This window comes from Rhineura floridana, chromosome 6 (genome assembly GCF_030035675.1).
Source record: "Rhineura floridana isolate rRhiFlo1 chromosome 6, rRhiFlo1.hap2, whole genome shotgun sequence".
Classification (NCBI taxonomy): domain Eukaryota; kingdom Metazoa; phylum Chordata; class Lepidosauria; order Squamata; family Rhineuridae; genus Rhineura; species Rhineura floridana.
Genome location: NC_084485.1, coordinates 72315253 through 72338819, shown reverse-complemented (window position 1 = coordinate 72338819; position 23567 = coordinate 72315253). Strand labels below are relative to the sequence as shown.

General features: G+C 40.1%; 1 protein-coding gene across 9 annotated transcripts in view; it reads left to right on the top strand.

Moving 5' to 3' along the window:
* ANKS1A (ankyrin repeat and sterile alpha motif domain containing 1A) overlaps positions 1 to 23567 on the top strand; it is a 212749-nt gene that overhangs the window by 120671 nt on the left and 68511 nt on the right. For 4 of the 9 annotated variants that reach the window (XM_061632339.1, XM_061632337.1, XM_061632338.1 and 1 more), the window contains 2 exons: positions 2878 to 2944; positions 22330 to 22436. In XM_061632339.1, the coding sequence (XP_061488323.1) occupies positions 2878 to 2944; positions 22330 to 22436 (174 nt within the window). Of the gene's footprint in view, positions 1 to 68; positions 120 to 2877; positions 2945 to 22232; positions 22437 to 23567 lie in introns of those variants that run through there. The other 5 variants (XM_061632334.1, XM_061632330.1, XM_061632333.1 and 2 more) reach the window with 3 other exon arrangements.

Genomic DNA, 23567 nt, shown 5'->3' with positions numbered 1-23567 from the left:
TTGTGTAATCTGTTCTCCTAGACTGAACTGTGCTTAACAATTGAATTGCATGTTTTGCTCTTTCCCAGCAGTTTCAGCAGCAGGTGCCTGATGCCTCCGAAGTTCAGTCTTTCGCCAATGTAAGAAACATGCAAAGCTATGCCTCTGCTGGAAAGCAGACTGACTGCTGAGGTTGCTTAGTTGTGCAGTTATTTTCTGCTTTCTTGGTGTTTGTGTTTTTCCTTTGCTGGTTATAGGAAACGTTTGAGTTGGTTCTTATGAGAATTGTAGTTTCACTTAAAAGTTCATCTGCTGTGCCAAACATTTTGAAACTCACATGTTTATTGGACAAAAATGTTTTTTTTTATCTGCAGGAGGTCTATGCCATTTAGATATTGTGGTACAAGCTTAGTTCTTCTGGGCTCTCTAAAATCAAAGTTAGGGAGGTGTGAATTTACTGAAAATTCTTCTGAGGTGCACCACAAAGGAGTCTAAGATACAAGCGGAGTGACTTTTCATGGCTTTTAAAAAGTTGGCTAAAACAAAGCAGCGGTGGTGTCTGCAGAGGCAATATCCAATCAACTGCTACTACTTTTGTTGTTGTTGTAAGAATTTGTGGAACTCAGTCAGGAAAACAGGTGAGAGGAGAAAACCGATGACAGATTGAGGGAACACACCCTCAACAGGGAAGTGACTCAAGAAAACACTGGAGCAACGAGTTGGTTTGTTTATTTATTTATTAAATTTATATCCTGACCTTCCTCCCAGAAGGAGCCCACTTAGGAGTTAGAGCAGGAGAGAAGGAGGGCATGAGAAACAAATTTATTTTGTATGAAGACGCCAGTTTTATATAACTACAGACCCTTCATTAACAGCGAACACTTTTTGAAACATTATGTGAGAGATTTAGCCACAAGACCCACTTTGGAGCAGTATTAAAGCTGCAGACAGAGAGAACCACTGGAAATACTGCATCATGGAGCGACTTTTGAAACCCCCTGTACCTCTGCATTTCACTGTGCCTAATCTGGCTCAGGCATGCAAGCACTTTTTGAAAGATATTACTTACTTACTTTAGTGCAATTCATGTGCATGATGCTCTCCGAAGAACAAGAGAACAGGTCCCTGCCCCCAAAAGCTTACAGTCTGAAATTAGATGAAAGGGAAGTGATGTGAACAGCAAAAATATGTGATTGTGTCCGTTACATGCGCTTAGCCATATTGATTGATTGGGTTTATTTATATGCCACCTTTCCACAGTGACCTGTGCCCAAAGTGGCTTACAACAAACACTCAAAATAAAAGCACTGGGGTCGGGGAGAGAAGTCAGTTTACAAAACATAGCTATACATTCAAATAAGACAAAAGTAAACAATTTAGCAAACATAAAATAAATTCAATTTTACAAAAGAAATAATCTAAACTTAAATACACAAGTACAATCAATCTCTTTGGCCTTTGTCACTTCTGGAGAACTGGTGGAGTTCCATTGTTTGAGGCAGCTCTTTTACTCTTCTTCTTTCCTGGAAGTCATACTTGAAGGACAGAAACATGTTGTAGACCCATGCTCTTCTGGGCCCTCGGCAAGGATATGTGAGCAATCATACTGCTGCCCTGGGCTCCTGATTTGGCTATATTGTGTCCTTCAGCTGCAATCCATCTCCCACATTTCCACATGGAGAGCTCACTTTGTATACACAAGGCCCCAGATTCAATCAACATGAAAAAGTTTATCCTAATGTTCTTATCAGCAGGCTTCACATCCCTGGATGTCTTCATTGCTTTGGAGAGCGGTGGGGAGCCTCCAGTCCATGGACCTAATTAGGCCAGCCAGGCCATTTCAGCCAAGCCCTGTTCACTTGCCCTACACCTGATGTCATATATGACATCCAGGGTTGCCAGGTTCATGGCCTGAGACTGATCCTGTAGCCATATGCTAATAAGAAATAGTTCTATACTGATTTAGTAATTTGTCAGGGATGTCATCTTGAGATTCAGTCTACTCTTTCATAATAAGCTTCTGAATCTTTTATTATGGTAGTGTAAGGTTGCAGATCTTAGGAAGTAATAACTTAGAAGTCTTTTATCTCCAGTGTTGTTAAATTGCATCTTTCCCTTTAAATGAGATGTGCAGTAACTAGCTATGTCAAAATTTTGTGGGTTGACCAGTGCAGAGGTAAATTCAGAATTAGCTTTTATTTCCTTTTCTTTTTCAGGAATTGGGCATAACCCATTAACACGGTATGCTATCAGTACAGTGGCAGACATAGCATTGTGCCCCACTACACAGACAGCATTCCTAAGCTTTTGAGCATGCAAGCAAGCCTGTAGGGAAACTCCTTTTTTCTTCTTCCAGGATTACCCAAGATGTACCTGGGCTTCAAGCTGTGAAGGTTGAAGACCTGTTTAGATTCTTTTGAATTGCCTTTTTCTTCCTGGTTGAAGAGTACTTTAGAAAGCGTCTGCTTTTTGCATGTTATGCAGTTCATGTTTATTATGCCTTTGCAGGCTTTCAGTAGAAGCAACTTGGTATTGTGATATATGCCTTGAAAGCTCTTCTTAGTTGGAGTGGTGCATTCTGTGCTGGTAGGAGGAAGTTTGTGTATATTAACATGAAATCAGAGGCTTGAAATAATTCTTACATTCATGCAAGCATATATTCCTCTGTAGTGTGAACAAATATTATCATTCCTTGCTAGTTATTAGCTTGGTAAGATGCTTTTATAGAATTTTATCTCTTACGTTTACCATGAATTTATTATTCCAAACAACAATATAAATGCAGCATCTCTTGAACATGTACCTTTATAAAGTTGTATGATTAAGAAAGAAACTGCTCTGATCAGATGCTCCTCATTTATGAATACAGTCTCACTAATAATTTCTTATATTTTTCAGATTGAAAAAATCATGAGCTCCATTGGTGAAGGCATTGACTTTTCTCAGGAACAGCAGAGGATTTCAGGTATCATACTGAACTGCTGAGGAGTATGAGTGAATTCTGCTCTGGACAGCCATCTGAACTTACATTTGCATTCAAAAGAGCAAGTGAGAGAGCAGTGCAAAATGTTGGGACTTAACATTAGGGGCCTTGGCTTTCTCAACCCATGGTTTAACTCTTTTCTGTTATCTCAAGGGTTCACTTTAAGTCTAGGAATCTAGATAAGAGACAGCAGTTGCCTATTATTAGATGAGGATATACAGACAGGGTATCCAATAGTGTTAGTCAGCCTACGGAATGGCAGGACTCCAAGATTGTGGGACCCTCTAGAGCAAATTTGAGGAGAGGGGCTTGGAGCTGCAGGAGGGAGGAGAGGAAATCAGCTTGCATGATATCGATGTCACCCATGATGCTTAATTTGATGGATAGTTTTTTCCCACAAGCAGCTACTAGAACTCATTTTTCTGCTGCTCATACCATACATTATGTCTTTTGACCCTAGTTTTGTTTTCCTTAACATATTATTTATTTATTCATTTATCTATTTGATTCCATTTATGGTTCCCTTCCCATAAAATATCTCAAAGTGATTTCACAATAAAAAGATCAACAATAAAAAACCTATTTCATATATACCAAACAATTGTAAAAACAACTTCAAATTAGTACAGATACAGACTGGGATGAAGATCTCCACTTAGAAGGCTTGTTGAAAAAGGAAGTGTCTGCATTGTGCTAGCTGCTACACAGAACAGAAATGGGTGTGTGTGCAGAGGGATTACAATGGAAGACAGGGCTAGGCAAAGGAGAATACAGGGTGAAAGGCAAGAGCAGGGCTTAATAAAGATACAGCAAGTTGTTGGGTAGGAGGAGACCTTGCCTTCATTGTAGTTTTTTCTGCTGCCTTTTGCTTACTTGCATAGATCTACTGGACTCTTTTGCTTTTCTCTTTTTATAATTTTTATTGAGTTTTTAAACATTTTGTACTTTTTATGCAACCTTATGTAAACACATCAGTATAAGGGGCCTATATGTCTGAGAATTTCCCATACTGTCCATTTATGAAATGTCGCTTTCTGGTTCTACTGACCTTTTGATTCTTGCATATACTTGAGCCAGAGTTGCACTTGCCATTGGAAAAGATGCCTTTTATACCTGTGTCTTCAGTTCCGTGTCTCCACACTTGCCCGACCTTGACTGAGACTTTCTGATAAAGGTTAAAGATTAAATCCTAGTCTCCTACCACATCTTGAGCAGTAATTTGTACCAAGAGGAAGTGCTGAAGGTGCCTTTGTCAAGTAATTGAAAAAGCCTTAATTTAGTAATTAAGGCATCATTTTCAAGGTATCATCTGGAGATGGTGTTGATACAACATATCAAGGTATTATCAGCAATACTTTATCATGTAAGGAATATAGAAGAAGTGATTCTTACGTTTTCAGGATTTCATCTCTAGTTAAACCCTTATAGCTTGTGGAGCATTTTAGTAATGCTTTTTCAAAATGCAGATGAGAACAAAAGAGCAATTACAATCCATGGCAAAAACAGGAAAATATTCAAAGGTGCTGCAGAAGATAGCCTTTCGTTTCAGAAAATTACCAGAAGTGTTTCACAATTTTACAGGTCTTTAAAGGGTGCTAATATAGAAAAATATGAATTAACAGATTTGCTCCCACACCTGGAATGAAAATATGAGCTAAGAAATACAGCTGAAATAAGCTACAAAACTCACTCTGTGGCATATACATACAGTTATAGCCCATCCTAGTCCCTTGCTGCTTCACGCTTCATTCCCTCAAAGTGTGGGAGCCAATATATATGCTCCCCCACAATTCAGAAGGTGGGGGAGTAGCAGAATATACAGTAATTGCTCCAATTGTCATTTCATGCAGTAAGCTCTATGCTGTATGCAAAAATAATTTCTCTAACTACAGATGGCTGAATGCAGATATGAAGCCAATAAGAAGCAAGAGTGAGAGATATTAGCATGTTTGGGTGACCCTTGAGGTTTGCAGAAATCTTTAAACACTCTAACAAGCAATCTAAAATGGACAAGAAACAGTACAACAATCCAGTGAGGGCTGAGCATGTTCAGTAGCCATGGAATGTTGAGTATAATTTAAAAGGGAAGAAGAGTATGTAGGGTGGGGGAGAAACAGGCATGCCTTGTTTGAAAGGCTAGACCCCTAAACAAGAGAACAGGAGAACATTTTGTTGCAGGTTCCACTTTTTTACATTGTAAAATCAACAATTTTGCAACAAATAAAAACAACAATAAAAAGAACTCTTAAAATAATATTTAGAAACATGTTTTTTTTAAGATGAAGAGATACATACATCATTCCCTTTTAAGAGTGGGCTTTCCAACCCTGGAGGTGTTTATGAGGCAGGTGGACAGCCATCTGCTGGGTAAGCTTTAACTTGGATAGTGCATTGGACTTGATGGTCTTATAGGCTCCTTCCAACTCTACTATTCTATGATTCTGTGATTTATTTGACACCCAGTAGTGTAAGCTTGGGTATCTCAGTGTGTCTGAATCTATTGAATTTTGGTGACCACCATTCATCTCATGGTGGACCCTCATAGCCCAAGTCTCTTGTGGCTTAGGCTGCACAGAACAGGCAAGAGGTTCCAGGGAAGGTGACTGCCAGTGTAGTTGCATTGTTCATAACAGTGAATGTTTATTCACAGGGAAGAATGAGCAATGCAACATATAGTGACTTTAACTTACAGGTTTATACTGCTCTGTGCAGCACATGTCAAAGTGTTCCAGATTCATAGGTATTTATTTCAGTTTAGATTATAAATGAATCTACTCGTAACAACTGTGGTTGTTAGAAACCACCTCTTCAAAAGATCCATGTTATAAAGAGTTGTGTGTGCAACTCATGAGAAACTGAAGTTCTTGTGTGTTCCCAGCATTAAAAGGTTCATCTTCAAAAAATATTCAGAGCTGTCTTTCTATAAAAGCCCATTTTGCCTCTTTGGGGTGCATTTTGCTTGAAAGTGCTAAGCTTGCTATATGCCAATCACATATTTAATGTCGCAATATGATTAGTATTCACATACTGTAGTATCTTGAGTATCTTGAAATTAACACCTAAGGCTGCAATCCAATACACATCTGTTTTTAATGTTTTTAGTTACTGTAAACCGCCCAGAGAGCTTCGGCTCTGGTGCGGTATATAAATACAATAAATAAATAAATAATAAATAAATACCTGGGAGTAAGTCCCATTGAGGGAGAGCCAGTGTGGTGTAGTGGTTAAGGTGATGGACTACGACCTGGGAGACCAGGGTTCAAATCCCCACATAGCCATGAAGCTCATTGGGTGACCTTGGGCCAATCACTGCCTCTTAGTCTCATGAAAACCCTATTCATAGGGTCGCCATAAGTCAGAATCAACTTGAAGGCAGTGCATTCATTCAAGTCCCATTGAATCCAATGGAGTGTCAGGATGCAGGATTGGGGCCCTGTTGTTTCAGAGGATGAGGAGGGAGAAGAGATTATTTGGCCAGAACTGTGTGAAGAAGCACTTGAGGAAGGGGGGGGAATCCCAGAGATAGAACTGTCTAGCAGTAAAGACCTTGAAACTCTCACAGACACAGATTCTTTCCATGAGCTTCCCACGCCTCCGTCTCTTTCAAGACTAGAGCAGTTGGACAAGGAGGGAGGGCAAGGGGGAATTCAACTCCCTCCTGAGACAGGAAAAAGCCAGCCTGATGGTTCAAGCATGGCCCCCCCGCTTTCCCCCATACCTGAGTCAGAATCCTCAGAAGGGGAGGGGGCAGTTCTTCCCCCTTCACCACGAACATGGAGACAGCAAAAAAGGACAAGGGGAAGAGAGAGGAGGGGTGTAGATGAGAGCACTTTGAGGCGGAGTGAGAGAATTCGCGCCAGAAAGCCCCCTTTTTAAGGGACAGGGGGAATAGGGAGACCTTGTTCTGTCAACTCTCTTCTATGCTGCAGGATATGTGTGATAGTGTTACTTCATGAGAAGGCGCAGTTTTTGTCTGGATATTACTTTAATAAAAACTGAATTGCTTTCACCAACTGGTCTGGTTCCTGAGTCTAGTCCTGGACACGACATGGAGCTTACTTCTGGGTAGACATGTATTAGAATGAATAAACATCCTTTTTGTTTATTTTTTGTTGCTATAAAATACGCTGTTTTGAAAAACTGGAAGAAACTCTGAGTTGTACCAAAAGTCTATGCAAAAGTGAATTTAGTTCTTGTAGAAAAATTTAATATAAAAGATTGTATATGGAACCCCTTCCTGGTGAATCCAGGGTCATCCATAGCACTTCTTCATTACCAAGTATATTTAACCTTGAAGGTTTGAGTAAAATACAACTACTTACTTCAAAGTGGGCATTGAAGAAAGCCACTGTATTTATATTCACTGTTCTTGCCTGGCAAAATGGTTCTTTCACGTTTCTTTAATTTGGTTGATGCAGAAAAATGTACTTTCTGACAAATCAGTTAAACTAAATTATATCAGAGATACATTTGACTACCATGTCGTTTGCTTCTGTCAGTTTTCTACCCTACTCCATAATACTGCTCTGATTATTTGTTTGTTTAAAAATCTGAATTGATCAACAGCCTTTTCTTCTTGCTGGCCCAGTTCACGTCACAGTAAATTACACTTAATGGTTCACTGTGAAGGCAGATATTGCTTCAGGTTCACTTCTCCTTTCCAGCTTGCAGAAGCAACAAACTACAGTCTCTGGCTTAGCATTATGTCCAAACTGGGGCTCATGGTTTTTTTGCTTCCAACGAACCATGATTGGTAAACCAAGAACAAATACTGGCTTAACATCATGGCTCATTTGGAGCAAAACAATGGATGTAATGCTAAATTAGGGATTATGGTTGGTTGCTTACACTAGCTAAAGGAGTGAAATAAGAGCCTTTTGTATGTCCATGGAAAATGATGCCACTATGTATGTCATTACTGGAGCACTTGTACCCTTAGTCATTTCATTTTCCTATAAAATAACCTGATTTTATTACATGGTTGCAGAATAAGAATTTTTTTACAAAGGTTATATGAGGAAAATTTGCTGGAGCTTCAGTCTAGACAGATCCTTTCTCCCTCTTCAACATGAGGAATCATCTTCAGATTAGTTCAAGTCTCAGAAGAAACTAGTAAACTGTCCTTTGGATTGGATTTCCCACCTCAGCATATTATACCCCTTTCTGAATGGGCTCAGTAATTGGTTGTTGTGTTCACATAAAAGAACCCTGTCTTTGTGTAACAGTCTTTTCGATTTACCTACATTTACTCACTTAAATTTTGCAATTGTGCAGCTGTGCTCATACATTTATCATCTGCTTTTAAGGGCATTTCTGATATGTTTGTTAATAGACAATGTAAGACTCCTGATACAGGAGTGATGAACGTCCTATGCAATATCACATAGCATTCAGCCTGGTTGAGAGTGGTTCTTTTTAAATAATAGTAATAACATTTATCTAGTAGCAGGAATTTCTTTGAGGCCTTTGGAATGTAGCCACTCCCAATGGCATAGCCTTCAAGCTACCTGTTGCCTTACATGTAGCCCATCAAATGAGATTTGCCTCTTCAGTAGCTCTACCTTAGGAGATGGGCCTTGTTGTCTCCTACATGTGTGGGCTGTATCACTTTATATTCTGTTTTTCAGTGTCTCTTAAACAGCTGATAGTCAGGACTGCCCAGTGTCATTTATTTTGTCACTTCTGATCTCACTTGGAAGATTGTGTTTCCCTCTTAAACCCTATTTGTGACTTGTTTCATCTTTCGTAACAATTTGTCCCAGCTATGCCTTCATCCTCTGCTGGCTGGTACTTTCATCCAGGTCCATCTGGAATATGACAACATTTCCTTCACGAGCCATAGCTCCTTTTTTATAAATTAATTCAAGCTCCACAACTTCCTGGGTTATCACCAGCCGAATTTGCATGTAATAGTAAACATAATTATTTAGCATGCATGTGTAGATGGCTCCCACTTGACTGTTCCCCTAGCACAACTGGATGCAACAAAGCACAGTCCCTGTCTTAGTGTTGTGTCTGAACTGACGATTGTGGTTTATTTTGCTTAAACCGTGATGGATAAGCCAAGAGCAACCCTTGGCTTCACATTGTGGTTTGTTTGGAGTGAAACAAACCATGGATTCCAGTCTCAGTGCAAAGCTAAGCAAGGGATCGTGGCTTGTTTCTAGGGGGGGAGCAAAGTGGGAGGCAGCTGCACATTCACAGTAAACCATTAACTATGGATTACCAGGTTGCATGAATGCAGCCACTATATATAATTTTCATATTTGTAATTGGGGTATTCCTTACTCCCTTAATTCCAAAATGGGAACTGTGAGCTATTCACAAGAGCCCCCTCCCTCCACAAGAATACTCGAAACATGGAGGAGAAAGTGGGATCATGCCCTCCAGATCCTCCCCTGGATGATTACATGTTGAGTGAAACTATAATGAGGGATGCCTACAGCTGAGTTCCTGCTGACATACTGTAGAAAACCTACCTACATGCAACACCCTTGCCTACATTTTGTGCAATGTGTGGGTTAGGGCCAGGAGCCATCTAAATGTTGGAAGCAGCAGGCACAGTCTTTCTTTCCCCTCCATACATTGGGAATCTGTGGGAAAGGGATTCATATGGTCATTCTTTGTCTCTGCTCTTGTAGGAGTGACCGACAAACCTTTTGCCCAAACTGAATAATCTGGCTGGAACATACTTGCCTTGAATTTCCAGTTAGTGCCATGTTTCAGAAATACCGAATGGGTTCAAAAAGCCTTTGTATATAAGTTTTTGTGAAAAAGTATTTTGACTTTGAAACCATTTAACTTGAGTTTCTCAGTAGTACAAGAGAATGGATATATTTCACTTTCTTTTAAGGAGCTTGTTGTATTTTGAGGTGGTCTTAACTATCCAAAAACTGGCCAAGCCAATATAAGCTTAACTTAACAGAAAAGTATACACTTGAATAGGTTCATTGCTGCCTTCTACATTGTTTTTTTTATTGGCAGACAATCATTTGAACCCAAAAAAGGGCCTATGACCCTCCCGGGAAACATGAAGTAAAAGGAGCAGGATTGGAGCTTTAGAGCGATAGACAAATGGTCAAGGAATACCTAATCACTTTGAACAAGTTCCAATCTCCAGGGCCCAATAAACTGCATCCTAGAATATTGAAGGAACTGGCTGAAGAACTCTCAGAACCACTGTCTATTCTCTTTGCAAAATCATGGAGGACCGGTGAAGTGCCAGATGACTGGCGGACAGCTAATGTTGTCCCTATCTTCAAAAAGGGCAAGAAGGAGGAACCGGGGAACTACAGACCAGTCAGCCTAACATCAATCCCTGGAAAAATTCTGGAGCAGATGATAAAGCAGTCAATCTGTAAGCACCTTGAAAGCAATGCAGTGATTACTAGGAGCCAACATGGATTTATGAAGAACAAATTCTGCCAAACTAATCTTATCTCATTTTTTGACCGGGTAACCTCCCTTGTAGACTGTGGGAATGCTGTGGACATAATATATCTCGACTTCGGCAAAGCTTTTGACAAAGTGCCCCATGATATTCTGATTAGCAAGCTAGTTAAATGTGGGCTGGGTGAAACAACTATCAGATGGATCCACAGTTGGCTCCAGAATCGTACTCAAAGAGTATCAATGGTTCCTTCTCAAACTGGGCGGAAGTAACGAGTGGGGTACCACAGGGTTCGGTCCTGGGCCCAGTGCTCTTTAACATTTTTATTAACGACTTGCATGAGAAGGTACAGAGCATGCTTATCAAATTTGCAGATGATAGAAAGTTGGGGGGCTTAGCTAATACCGTGGAAGACAAACAAAATTCAAAGGGACCTTGATAGGCTGGAGCATTGGGCTGAAAACAACAGAATGAAATTCAACAGGGATAAATGCAAAGTTCTACACTTAGGAAAAGAAACCAAATACACAGTTATAAGATGGGGGATAGTTGGCTCAGCAGTACAACATGTGAGAAGGATCTTGGAATTGTTGTTGATCACAGGCTGAATATGAGCCAACAGTGTGATGTGGCTGCAAAAAAGGCAAATGCTGTATTAGGCTGCATTAAGAGAAGTATAGTTTCCAAATCGTGTGAAGTACTAGTTCCCCTCTATTCAGCACTGGTTAGGCCTCATCTTGAATACTGCATCCAGTTCTGGTCTCTGCACTTCAAGAAGGATGCAGACAAACTGGAACAGGTTCAGAGGAGGGCAACAAAGATGATCAGAGGACTGGAAATAAGGCCCTATGAGGAGAGAGTGAAAGAACTGGGCATGTTTAGCCTGGGGAAGAGATGACTGAGGGGAGATATGATAGCACTCTTCAAGTACATGAAAGGTTGTCACACAGAGAAGGGCCGGGATCTCTTCTCGATCCTCCCAGAGTGCAGGACACGGAATTATGGGCTCAAGTTGCAGGAAGCCAGATTTCGACTGGACATCAGGAAAAACTTCCTAACTGTTAGAGCCATACGACAATGGAACCAATTACCTAGAGGGGTAGTGTGCTCTCCGACACTGGAGGCATTCAAGAGGCAGCTGGACAGCCATCTGTTGAGAATGCTTTAATTTGGATTCCTGCATTGAGCAGGGGGTTGGGCTTGATGACCTTATAGGCCCCTTGCAACTCTACAATTCTATGATTCTATTTTCTAATGAATCAGTCTAGGTTTCTCCATCTTTGCTTAGTGTAGTTTGGAGTGGGCTCCTATAAATATTTTCATTTTCTTAATCATATTTGCATGATACCATAAGGAAGAAAAAAAGCTTACAGAAGACTACTTATGGGTGGGGATCCTTTTCATGCTCTCCAACTGCTAGTTCTGCTCTTCCATGAGAGGACATTGAAAATATGAAAATATATTGATGCTCAAACCTAGATGATCCTCTGAGATCAGCATGAACTAAAATTACCAGCTATGAAGTGGTAATCATGAAATATTTATCATGAAATAATTTCATACATGGGCAGATTCCAGATGGAACCTAAAAATATTAGTCTTTAAGTGCAGGCTGAATAACCTCATTCTAGGAATAGGAAAAGAAATGACTTTCAAGCTAAAACTTGAATGAGACTGGCTTGGCTATGGCTTGCTTTTTAATTATGTCAACCAGTTGTAGACTATTTTTCTCTCTTCATCTATTGTTAGTTGTCAGATTTTTTCATGCCATATGTGAAGGAGCAATAGTTTTACTCTATAACATGATACTATTGAAATCACTTATAAAAGCTCATGCTCTTTCAATCAAATCCTTCCATAGTCTTAAAGTGCAACTGGACTCAGGTTGTGTGTGTTTAATTAAGATTGCTATGGCTATCCTTGTATAATTCTAATTGAAAGAACTCTTACTACTTTGTGGTCTCTGCAGGTCCATTTGTATAGAGACTAGTGTTCCATATTGTCTTAATGTCTATATTGAACCTTGATAATCTGCATTCCCACGGACTTCCCAGGAGGATCCCTCCGCCTGTGCAGCCTCTGAGACGGGCTCCCGTCTTGGATGAAACTTTTTCAGTTTTAAATCCAGTCAGAAGGGTCTTTTTTGACTGGGGATAATTTCTTCCGGATAAGGAAGAAACGTGAGATTTCCCACACAGCTTTGTTGTGATTGTTGGAGACTGGAATTCGTCAGAATTGTCTGTGAAAGAAGGTCTTCCAGCAGCTCGGACGGAGTGAGGATTTCTAGCTAGCTCAGCTGAATAAGTGACCTGTTTTTTTTTCTTTAAAGAAAAACGGACTAACAGGCAAGCATTCTCCTGTCTACGCTTATTACTTTCTTATCTATACAGCTAAAGAGATTTGTCAAAGAACCAGCAATTAAGAAAACCTGGGCGAGTCGAGTCAAAACTTTCCTTCTCTTTTACTCACGGAACTAAGGGGGAAGAAAATAAAAATAGCCTATCTTTTTTTTATTGCAAAAAGCTGACATGAAAAATAGCATTATAAAGATTACAACGGATGAGGGGTTTCTGATTGGAAGAGAAAAGAAAAATATTTTTGATTTATAAGACTTTTGTGTAATATATTTCTGGGACTATTTTTTCTGATCTACTTTTTTTTTGACGAATCTGCTCATTCTTTCTACTACTAGTTATTTGGACGCTGTGAACTAAAGCTGTTTTTGCACTTCTGGGCATATAAGAGATAAGGGCTGTCTAGAGTGTGACGCCAGTTGGTTTGAAAGATTAACTCCTTTGTAACTGGATAAAGAAATAAACTGCTCTTTGCTTGGGACATTGAAAATTGAAGGAGTTTTGTTCCTTTGGCTTTAAGAATGACAATTAAGAAGATCATGGATGTACAAGAAGGGATTTTATCTTTAGACATGTTTCAGAAAATAATGAATGGGATTAACTCAATAAAACAAGAACTGAGAAATAATAGTCAAGCGTGGAGAATTGAATTTGATGAAATGAGACAGGAGCTGAAAGAAATTCAGGATTCTATGAGAAAGGAGAATAAAGACAGATCTGGAAAACCAAAAAAGGATGAAAGAGAAATTAAAGGCAAGGTTCAAACTATGGAGATTGGATTAAATATGGACATGGAAAAAGATTTGGATTTCCTGGCTGTGATGGATCCTGGAGACAAATATTACGGTTTGGAACTCAGCGCTGTCCCTGAAGGAATTGAAGAGATTGGAGATAAAGATATTATTGGTTCAAAAAAATTCCTGGACTGGAAGGATTTGATGGAACTTGAAATGGAGAAAGTTAACAGAATTAATCCCTGTTTTGTGTCAATGGAAAAATCTTCAAGAGATGTGCTAGTGTATCATGTAAAAAAGAGGATCAGAGATGCGGCTTTGCAACAATACTTCAGTGATACGTTCGGAATTGATGGCAAGAAAATATCTGTGATAAAGGAAATTCCTATCAGACTCTTATTATATGACTATGACAGCAAGATTATTGGGTGCGTAAAGATGGAAGATGGAAGATGGAACCAATACGGATAATGGAAGAAGAGCAATTTGAAATTACTGGACTTAGTAGACTTGATGAGTTGGATTAATTGACATGTTTATCTAGAAAAAAAATTGATGGACATATATCTCCAGGATTGGAAACTTCTCTTTGACTTTTTGTGGAAGAATAAAATGATATGATGTTAATGAGATTTGAAACCAATTAAGATAACCGCTGGAGGAAGGTGATTTTATAATCTATTAAGAGACAGGCTTGTTATATATTATAGATTTATAGCTGAACTATGACAAATCGGAAGTCAATATTTTTATATATTTTTTTCTTTTTTTATTGTATTAGTTATTGATTTGTGTTTTTTCTTTTTGTATTGTTTTGGTTTTGAAAATTTGAATAAAAATTAATTGAAAAAAAAGATAATCTGCATTCCCACATAATCTGTACAACCTCAAAGCAATCTCTGCAGTGTTTGAGATGTGACAGTTTTGCCAGTTTGTTCAAAGCTTGTGGGGGGCGGGGTCAAGGTTTTTTGTCTATTCAGTAATACTAGTTGACACAACAAGAAAATTTCAGCTGTTCCTTGAAGTTATCTGAATATTTTTTCACCAAACATTTGCTAATCACACTTCTGAGATTTCTGAATTAGGGGAGCAACAAAAGCAAAATTAGCAAAACAGTTCATCTTATGCAAAGGGCACTTTCAAATGGGAAATCCTTGAGTGTTAAGCATATTCTTTGAGTTTGTGCTGCTTGCTCCTAGTCCACATGATAAATTGGGCACTTGCAGATCAGTGCAAGGGGGACAATATAAAAAACGAAATTGTGCAACAAACCCCTGCAGTCAGTAGCTCTCATCTGAGAGAGTCTTCCCTTGCATATTAGTTTAGGATTCCAGCACTAAATCAGCCAAGGGGGAAGCTGCCATATGAATTGGACATCTTTTCAGCACTGTGGGACAAGCCTAAATGTAAGCAGATATGTGCTTCTTTATCAAGGAATGTACAGGGTATCAGATAATTGGCTGTGCATGCATATATTTGGATGCACACATACTTAAATTAACACAGAGACATTCTTGTGTTACTTAATGTACCCATATGCATACATTTTTGTGCATTTGATACAATCCAAATGTTTGGATATAAAGTAATGTGAGCTGGCAGGGCTCTGCATGATGTAGTTCACAGGTCATGGAATTAAGCCCATAGCATGAGCAGGATTCCCCGTGCTTGATAGATTCCTGTGTATCGAGGTTTTTCAGGGATTTATGTATTGTCTGTGGTAGGATGAAATAGCTATTTTCTTCTGGGATTTCCCCCTTTAAGAGTTGCAACTCTAGATAGGCACTTCGGTGTAGCATGACTTCTTCCCCTTTACATTCTGTTAATGACTTCCAGCCTTCAGCCTATTGACTATTTTACTGTTGGAAATAGGAGTGGCATTTATATGGGAAGAGATAAAGCAGAGTGTGCACATGCTCTCTGTCACAGCCTACTGTTTTTCTGGAGCATATGCAAAATGTACCACATGTTATTCAGAGTCAACTCAGGCTGCAATCCTCTCCCCACTTACCTAGAAGTAAGCCCCATTAAATTCAGTAGGACTTACTACTGAGTTGATAGGGTTCAGATGGCACTGTCAGATCATTTGTTTGTAGCAGTACCCAAATATTCACACTGCTGAACAAAAATGTGTATATAAAATAAGAACTACCTCATATCACATGCTCAGATTTTCTCAAATTTAAAGAGGTTATGTACTTACTAAACACATGTCCACTCTCATTGTTAAGGTTTGAACATTTGTGGGAAATTTGCTCTTTTGATCCCATCTTGATTTCTTCAATATGCATTGCTTTTCTGATTAGGGGAATTTTTTAAATTTAAAAGGCTTGGAGTCTTTTGCAGAGGCTGTAGACCTTGCTTTCCTTTAGGATGTGTGGATGCCTTGTTCAGTATAAACTACTACTGCTGAGATGGATTCTAAGCCTTTACAAATAGTGAACATTCTATCCCAATAGAAATGTGTTCATTGATCCTTGTTCATGAATACTTTCACTAGCATCGCTGATTAAGAAATCTGTTGAAAGGGCAACACATCTTAAGAACATAAGAACATAAGAAGAGCCTGCTGGATCAGGCCAGCGGCCCATCTAGTCCAGCATCCCGTTCTCACAGTGGCCAACCAGGTGCCTGGGGGAAGCCCGCAAGCAGGACCCGAGTGCAAGAACACTCTCCCCTCCTGAGGCTTCCGGCAACTGGTTTTCAGAAGCATGCTGCCTCTGAAAAACATCTCTGTAAAAAGGGACTGCAGCATGAAAACAAAATGCTTTGTTTTTCTGCAACAACTTGGCCTCAGGCCTCTATTTGCAGTATAAGGCTTATTTTGACTTCAGCACAATCCATCTGGTTTTAATCCACTCGCTATTCCTACTGCTCTACCTGAAAAACTACGATGCTGGGAGTGGGAGTAAAATGGCTTCATGGCATAAACTCCCCCTCTCTGTGCTGCAGTTTTCTTGCGCGTGAAGATTCCCCTAGCATGGAGAGGTTGTATAGAATGTGCTGGCCTTACAGTGATATCTTTACAATGATACCTTTAGTCAGATTATTGCCAAAAGCCAAAGAATGAGTGGCCACTGCAATATCAGTTAGCTTAAATAAATCTTGTTGCATTAGAGAGCATTCATGTGCAATATTACAAGTTAGTTCTTCAGTTGGTTAAACAATATAGCTTAAAAAGTGCTATATTCTACTACACAAAAGCTTGTTGCAATCTGCATTCAGTTCATGGTTTTAAATACTGTAGTCATACTGATAATGTTATTTACTGCTGTGTTTTGAGGACTGGCAAATGATACGAATGTTATCCTTTTGGTACAGATTAGGACTCATTAAGTTCCATAGTCTAACCCAGTTTCTCAGAGTAGAAACACACTCACTGTTCTGCTGGTTTGAGTGTGTCTCCACCTCTCTCTTCTGAAAATGGGGGCACATGACGCTCGTCAAACCCTGCCCCTTTTTAATGGAAAACCTGGTGGGAGCAGCTTGAGTGTGTTTTTTTTAATTCAGCTTCAAAGAGATTTTGCAACTGATTGGCAGATCAACTCATTCTCCTTCCAGTGTGGCTAAAGGAAATGCTTTGATCTGAGGACTAGTGTGTTTACCGCCTCAGACAATGGACGGGGACCCACCAGTGGGGCTTGGGCTATTTTCAGATGAACCTCAGTTCCACACCCTGCCCAGTCTCTCTTCACTTGCCTACCCCATCCCCTAACTCTACCATAGCCTTTGATTGGACCAATACCAGCACCAGCAATTCCTTGTGTGCTGAGTAAAGGTAACTGAGAAAGAGAAGGTCGTGGGGAGGGGGAGTCTCCCTCCTCTGAGGGGAAAGGGCCAGAGGAAGTTTTGAAGGAAACTGGAAATTGAAATAAAATACTGTTGTTAGTGAATACTATTAATAAATAAAATGGGAATAGAAAGACAGGAGATGGAAGCTATTACTGGAGAAAAAATGATTGCAAAAAGACTGGAGAGGAGGGATGAAAGAAACTGGCAGTCTGAGAGTAGGTGGGGGGGTGAATAGGATATAAGTTGACTTTGAAAAGAGAATGGGAAATTACAGAAGATAGGTAAAAATACTTTTGAGAAGCATGAGGGGAGAAAGAGAGGAAAAATATAAAAGAAAATGCCTTCTTCACTTAGAGCCTCTGAATCAGTAGATTCTGCCTAAAATGAGAAGGCTGTCAAAATACTTCCAGAGCAAATGACTGCACTTAGCTTGAAGAAAGCTAAGCTATGGAACTCCCTGTCCTTGTTATGACAACATACCTCCGTGTCCTTGATGAGACTAAATATTTAGCAGTTTCCAAAGATCTAATAGATATCTATAGAAAATGATGTCAGTAATTATCACCTGATTATGCCAAACTGCCTCCATGTGCCAACACTTTTGAGACTAGCTCATGTGAGAAGGATCTTGGAATTGTCGTTGATCACAAGCTGAATATGAGTCAACAGTGTGATGTGGCTGCAAAAAAGGCGAACGCTTTATTAGGCTGCATTAACAGAAGTATAGTTTCCAAATCGTGTGAAGTACTAGTTCCCCTCTATTCAGCACTGGTTAGGCCTCATCTTGAATACTGCATCCAGTTCTGGTCTCCGCACTTCAAGAAGGATGCAGACAAACTGGAACAGGTTCAGAGGAGGGCAACAAGGATGATCAGGGGACTAGAAACCAAGCCCTATGAGGAGAGACTGAAAGAACTGGGCATATTTAGCCTGGAGAAGAGATGACTGAGGGGAGATATGATAGCACTCTTCAATTACATGAAAGGTTGTCACACAGAGGAGGTCCAGGACCTCTTTTCAATCATCCCAGAGTGCAGGACACAGAATAATGGGCTCAAGTTGCAGGAAGTCAGATTTTGACTGGACATCAGGAAAACCTTCCTAACAGTTAGAGCCATACAACAATGGAACCAATTACCCAGAGAGGTAGTGGGCTCTCCGACACTGGAGGCATTCAAGAGGCAGCTGGACAGTGATCTGTCGGGAATGCTTTAATTTGGATTCCTGCATTGAGCAGGGGGTTGGACTTGATGGCCTTATAGGCCCCTTCCAACTCTACTATTCTGTGATTCTATGATTCTATGTCTGGCAGGCCTCAAGTTTGAATAAGCCATCTTGTGGGCCCTGGATGTAGAAAATTTGAGAACCCGTGGACAAGCTTCTTGATGGCTGTAGGTGATCTGCTTTGAGTTTAACACTGAGCATCATTCTCTAATGCAGATTCATGTATCAGGATACTATTTCTTTATTATGTCTTGGCAAATGCTAGAGAGAAATGAGTGGCCTCTCCAACAACCCTAAGTCTTTCATAGTGATGTGCAACCATGAAGGCACAGAGTTGCTCATTGTAGTATAGTTAGAGTAGTGTCCTATGCTTGCCAAGGTTATTTTGTATGCAGCCAGCCAGTTGAAATCTGTCATAATAAACTGCTACCAAATCTGTAGTGCTCAGGGTTGAACTAATGTAGTTGGCTTCATGGTGGGCAAATAGTTCCCACCATGGTGCGTGAGTGAGTTGTCCCTAGTCACACACTTCTGCGTAATCATTCTTAACTATATAACAGATTTCTGGAAACTGCCAGTTTACCAGTGTGGTAGAAAGTGTTTGCATTACTGCAATGCTATGACTTCCTGGACATAACATGATGCCCCTCTCCCTGGTAATCTAACAGCAGTACAGTGATGCCTGTTGGGGCATGCTGATGTATGAGTAAGAGTTGCTGGTCTGTAAGATTAGATGGCAATATATTTTGGTTTCAAGGAATGAAACTAAAAAATATTGCTTATATAGTAATGGGCTGAATGAGATTTATCTAAGCTAAAATGTATCCAGTGAACCACAATGATTATTGGCTGTGGATTGTAAATTCATTCAGACTCTGTCCATGGCTTCCTCTGTAGATCATTAGGCTTGTTGATAGTATTTGGGTAGTAAGGTATTGCTCCATAATTCTTGTTTAATTCTCTTGTGCCATGCTGTACAAATGCAAAACTTAAGAGGGAAACTGTTGAGACTGTGTTAAATAGCTGGATTAGATTCGTAACATAAACACTTTCTGTAGGCTCTCAGACTTTACATTTAAATGGAGTGGTGTTTTGATTTTGATTTTATTTTACATTCCAATAGTTGGGTGTTGGAAGCAATATGTATTACTATAATACTGCTCAAGCCCTTTTGAATTATCAGGGCTGCTCTGTTTTTAAAACATCCAAGCAAAAACCATGCATGGCTCTTGTACATTGCTGCCCCCAAACAATTAAGGGAAAGTTCAGTAACTTGGCTTCTTCATGCCCTACTTCTGTTACCCAGTAATTCACAAAGGTTGCTTTCAATGTAATAATTTAAGTATTATATCAGATTTGTGGAAAGAAATCGTCTTTAAAAATCCCAGACAAAGCAAACATTACATGCAAGTACCTGGGATCTATAGAGAAAGCTAGCGTGTGTTTCCGATTGCTCTGCCTGTCTTCAAGCCATGCTTACCTTTTAGTATTTTTTAAAAAAAAATGTTTTTAAAGTTGTTTTGTTTTAATGTATTTTAAGGTCTGTTTTTATGATGTTTTAAAGTGTTTTTAGTGCTTTTGTTTGTTGCCCTGGACTCCTGCTGGGAGGAAGGGTGGGATATAAATCAAATTATAAATAATAAATAAATAAATAGTATCTGGAAATCTCTTCAGCTTATTCTAATAAATTAACCCCAACACACTGCATCTGTTTTATGCTGTAAAACCAAGCCATGTGGCTCTGGGCCATCAAGTAAATATTGTCATTGCAATTTGAATATTATAAAGCTGCTGTCTTGCTTCTCTTTCCCTTGACAGCTTCTGTTCTGAAACCTGATCACTGCTTCTGTTGGGAGGGGTGTGAGCATGAGGAGGGGGGAGGGGACAGCCAGTAAGAGAGCAAGAGACGGCGCAAGTGTGGAGCTTGCTGCTTTTAGACAAAGCAGTCTGCTGCAGCTCTCTGAAAAGGACACATGCTTGCCTGGGAAAATACTATAGTCATTAAGCCTGCTTACAGAATAGAAGGGAATCTGTCCTGGATAAGGAAAGAATCTCTGGTCAAGCAAGAGCCTGCTACTTGAATTCTGGGGATAGATGCTGTCACATTGCCCGGGCTTTGTCAGAGAAAGGAGGAGGAAATCTTGTGAGTGCTGCATCCTTGGTGCTGCAGTATGCATTAAGAAGGCTGGCCAGCTCTCAAGCACTCATTAACATTGACTTGCTTAACAGAGGATCTTTTCTGCAGGCCAGTACAGCAGGATCTCTATACCCTCAATTGTTCAGATAATAGCCAGCACTGCGTTGTGTAGGCATTACAGAAAGAAAGGGGTGGGGGCTAGTTTAGAATGTTCAGAATTTCAGATAACCACAGGGTTCAAAGGCTGCAACCCTAGTGTCTTCATCAGTATTTTGCAAATGCCCTTCAATGACGGACATGCTAGGAAGACTGAAAAAATTCTGCGTGACTTGCATAGCAATTCCTCTGAGGACTCCAAGGACGTGCGGTCTGAACTTTCCTTGCTTCAACAAATATCACCAGTTCTTCACAAGGAAAGTAACACGTTCCTAGGCTCTCTTCTTACGTGTGGAGAAAAGAAGAGCTGTTCCCTGTGGCTTCTAGAGGGCTCTTGAAGAATTTATTTCTGACTAACCAGCTGAAAGGAGGTGCCAGAACATAATCTAACCCTATCTGCAGCAGAGAAAGGGGGAGTGGGCACATTCATCTTATTTGCCACCACCTCCCTTAAACCATGGAGCTAAAATGCTTTGTTCTGAGAGCTGCTTCTTATCTGAAGGTAGTACTTGCCTGTAGTGGATAAAAATGAAGGACTAGCAAATACAAGTCAATAAAGAACTGGCAGGAGCAGGCATGTTGGGTGGAAAATGAGCTGATCACTTACCTTTTTGCTATAACTGGATGTCCCAGTGTACTTATTTGTTCCAGTCTAGATGCTGACCCTGGTTCCTAGCCCAGTTCAGTCAATACAGGCTATCAGGATGTTATGCTTCTGGATAGGTGGTAAACTGACAGTGGCAGGACTTCCAAGCTCAGGCTTATTGTCACTCATGCTTCCATTCCTTGTAATAAAATAACAACGAAAAGCTCCTACCATGGTTTGCCTGTTTCGGGACTGTTGGGGGAAAAAAAGTATAACTTTATTCTTCTACTGCAGTCTGTGTGTGTTTTTTAATTTGTCTTGCATGTCTTCCTTTGGACAGCTGTTCACTAATCTGCTGCTGCTGCTTTTCTGAACACCCATCATGTCTGTTTGTCTCTCTCAGATGCATGAAGATGTATTTTCTCTCTAACTGCTTTGCACCTCCAGTGCTAACAGCCTTCTTTACTGGCCTGTTGGGCAGGGTAATGCATCTGAAGTTGCATGGATGCAAGCATCTGCTGGGCTGTATGTGTTTGTGAGCTGGCCCTCTCTTGTCTCTCGTGCCTGTAGCCCTAGCTTGGAGTGATGCCTTGGAAAGTTTGCAGCCCCCTCAGATGAAACAAGGAGCTGACCCAGGAGTCTTGTGAGGTTTGGGCTGCTTATGCCTGGCAAGGAGCACACTTGAGCCAGGAAATAATGCATGTGATGTCTTGGCCTCCAGAATGGTTCTAAACAGCTTGGATTCAGAGTTTGTTTGAGTATAACCGGGAGACCAATTAACACACTAGTTTGAACAGGACAGAAGCTTATTGTTCATGGTTTGTGTGCAGAAGAGGAACTGTCTGTCAGCTAATTGTTGTACTCTGGCCTTGATTTGGCTTCTTTATGGTAATGACTATGATGTGGCAATGCCACCTGTCTTCCTCAGAGTGCCGCTGCTACCGCCTTAATGGGTTTTCCTTTTTCAAGCATCTGCCGATTCATCTCTCGTCAGGTTCACGGATGCTGGAGCAGAGTGTTGGGGAGTGGCTGGAGACCATCGGTTTACAGCAGTACGAGAGTAAACTGCTTCTCAATGGCTTTGACGATGTCCGCTTCCTGGTAAGTAGCTGTGTGAGAATCTGTTGCAAGGTTTTCTTGGGACTTGTACACCTGATCTTTTGGAAAACAATTTTAAAGTCATACAGTACACTATAGATAGATTGTTGTGTTATTTGGCTCTCAAACAAAGCAGTTTATGTAGTATCATCAGATCAAATTAGTGAAATACAAAGCTGAATTCTTCCGATTATTTGGATGAGTAGAGACACTGCACATAAAATTGTTTTTCTTTTCTTTTTTTAAGTTCAGCTTCTCTTGTGAATTCATTAAAATCCTAAACTGATATAAACAGTGTCAAGAAAGCTCTTCTAGCTTGAAGGGTAGAACTGGTCATGTTGACTTTGGGTAGGTGTAGGTTAGACTTACTTGGAGAGTTGAACTATTAGCTTCTAACAGAAATAACATGGAAATGCTTGAATTTTTCCTGCAGTTGTTAACTTCTTGAACGCTTTCAGCAACCTGCAGACTAGTGTATTTTGTTGCTTGTTATAGAAACAATTGGATGCCACTTCTTTAGGTGGTAAAGGTAGATTGTATACTCAATGCTGCAGAAGCAAACTCCAGTGCATTATTTCCAACACATTTCACATGTGTAGTATTGATCACAACTATACTTTCTTAATGTCTGCCTGATATCTGGGGACAGGGCCAGTTTAAAACAGAATAACCTTTGACAATTCTGGTTAAATTACTTAATAGGAATAGTCTCGTTTTGGTATTCATGTCACTTAGCTTCTTAAAGTACAACATTGTTTGTGCAATCAATGTTGCTGAACACTAGTTGTCCCTGTCAGCACTTAGCTAAATTAGGCTCAATCATTCATTGGCACAAGGCAGGAATAGGTACTTACTGGGGTGATCCTTGCTGAGTTTGAATTATTGACATGCCAACTTCTTGAGAAGTGGTTTTGTGGAAGAAGCAAGAGTTCAGCAGCCTAGAATGATGGGTTATCACTCTTTGCCCCACTTTCATAGGAAATGTAAACTGCACATTTGCAAATCCTTCATTACAGTAGACTTTTTAGTCAGTCTCCATCTTCCTGAAGGCCAAAATCTGATATCTGAATTACATGCAGTTCCAAGATTGAAAAGTGATCAGATATCCCTTCCTTAACATTTATAAAACTCTAG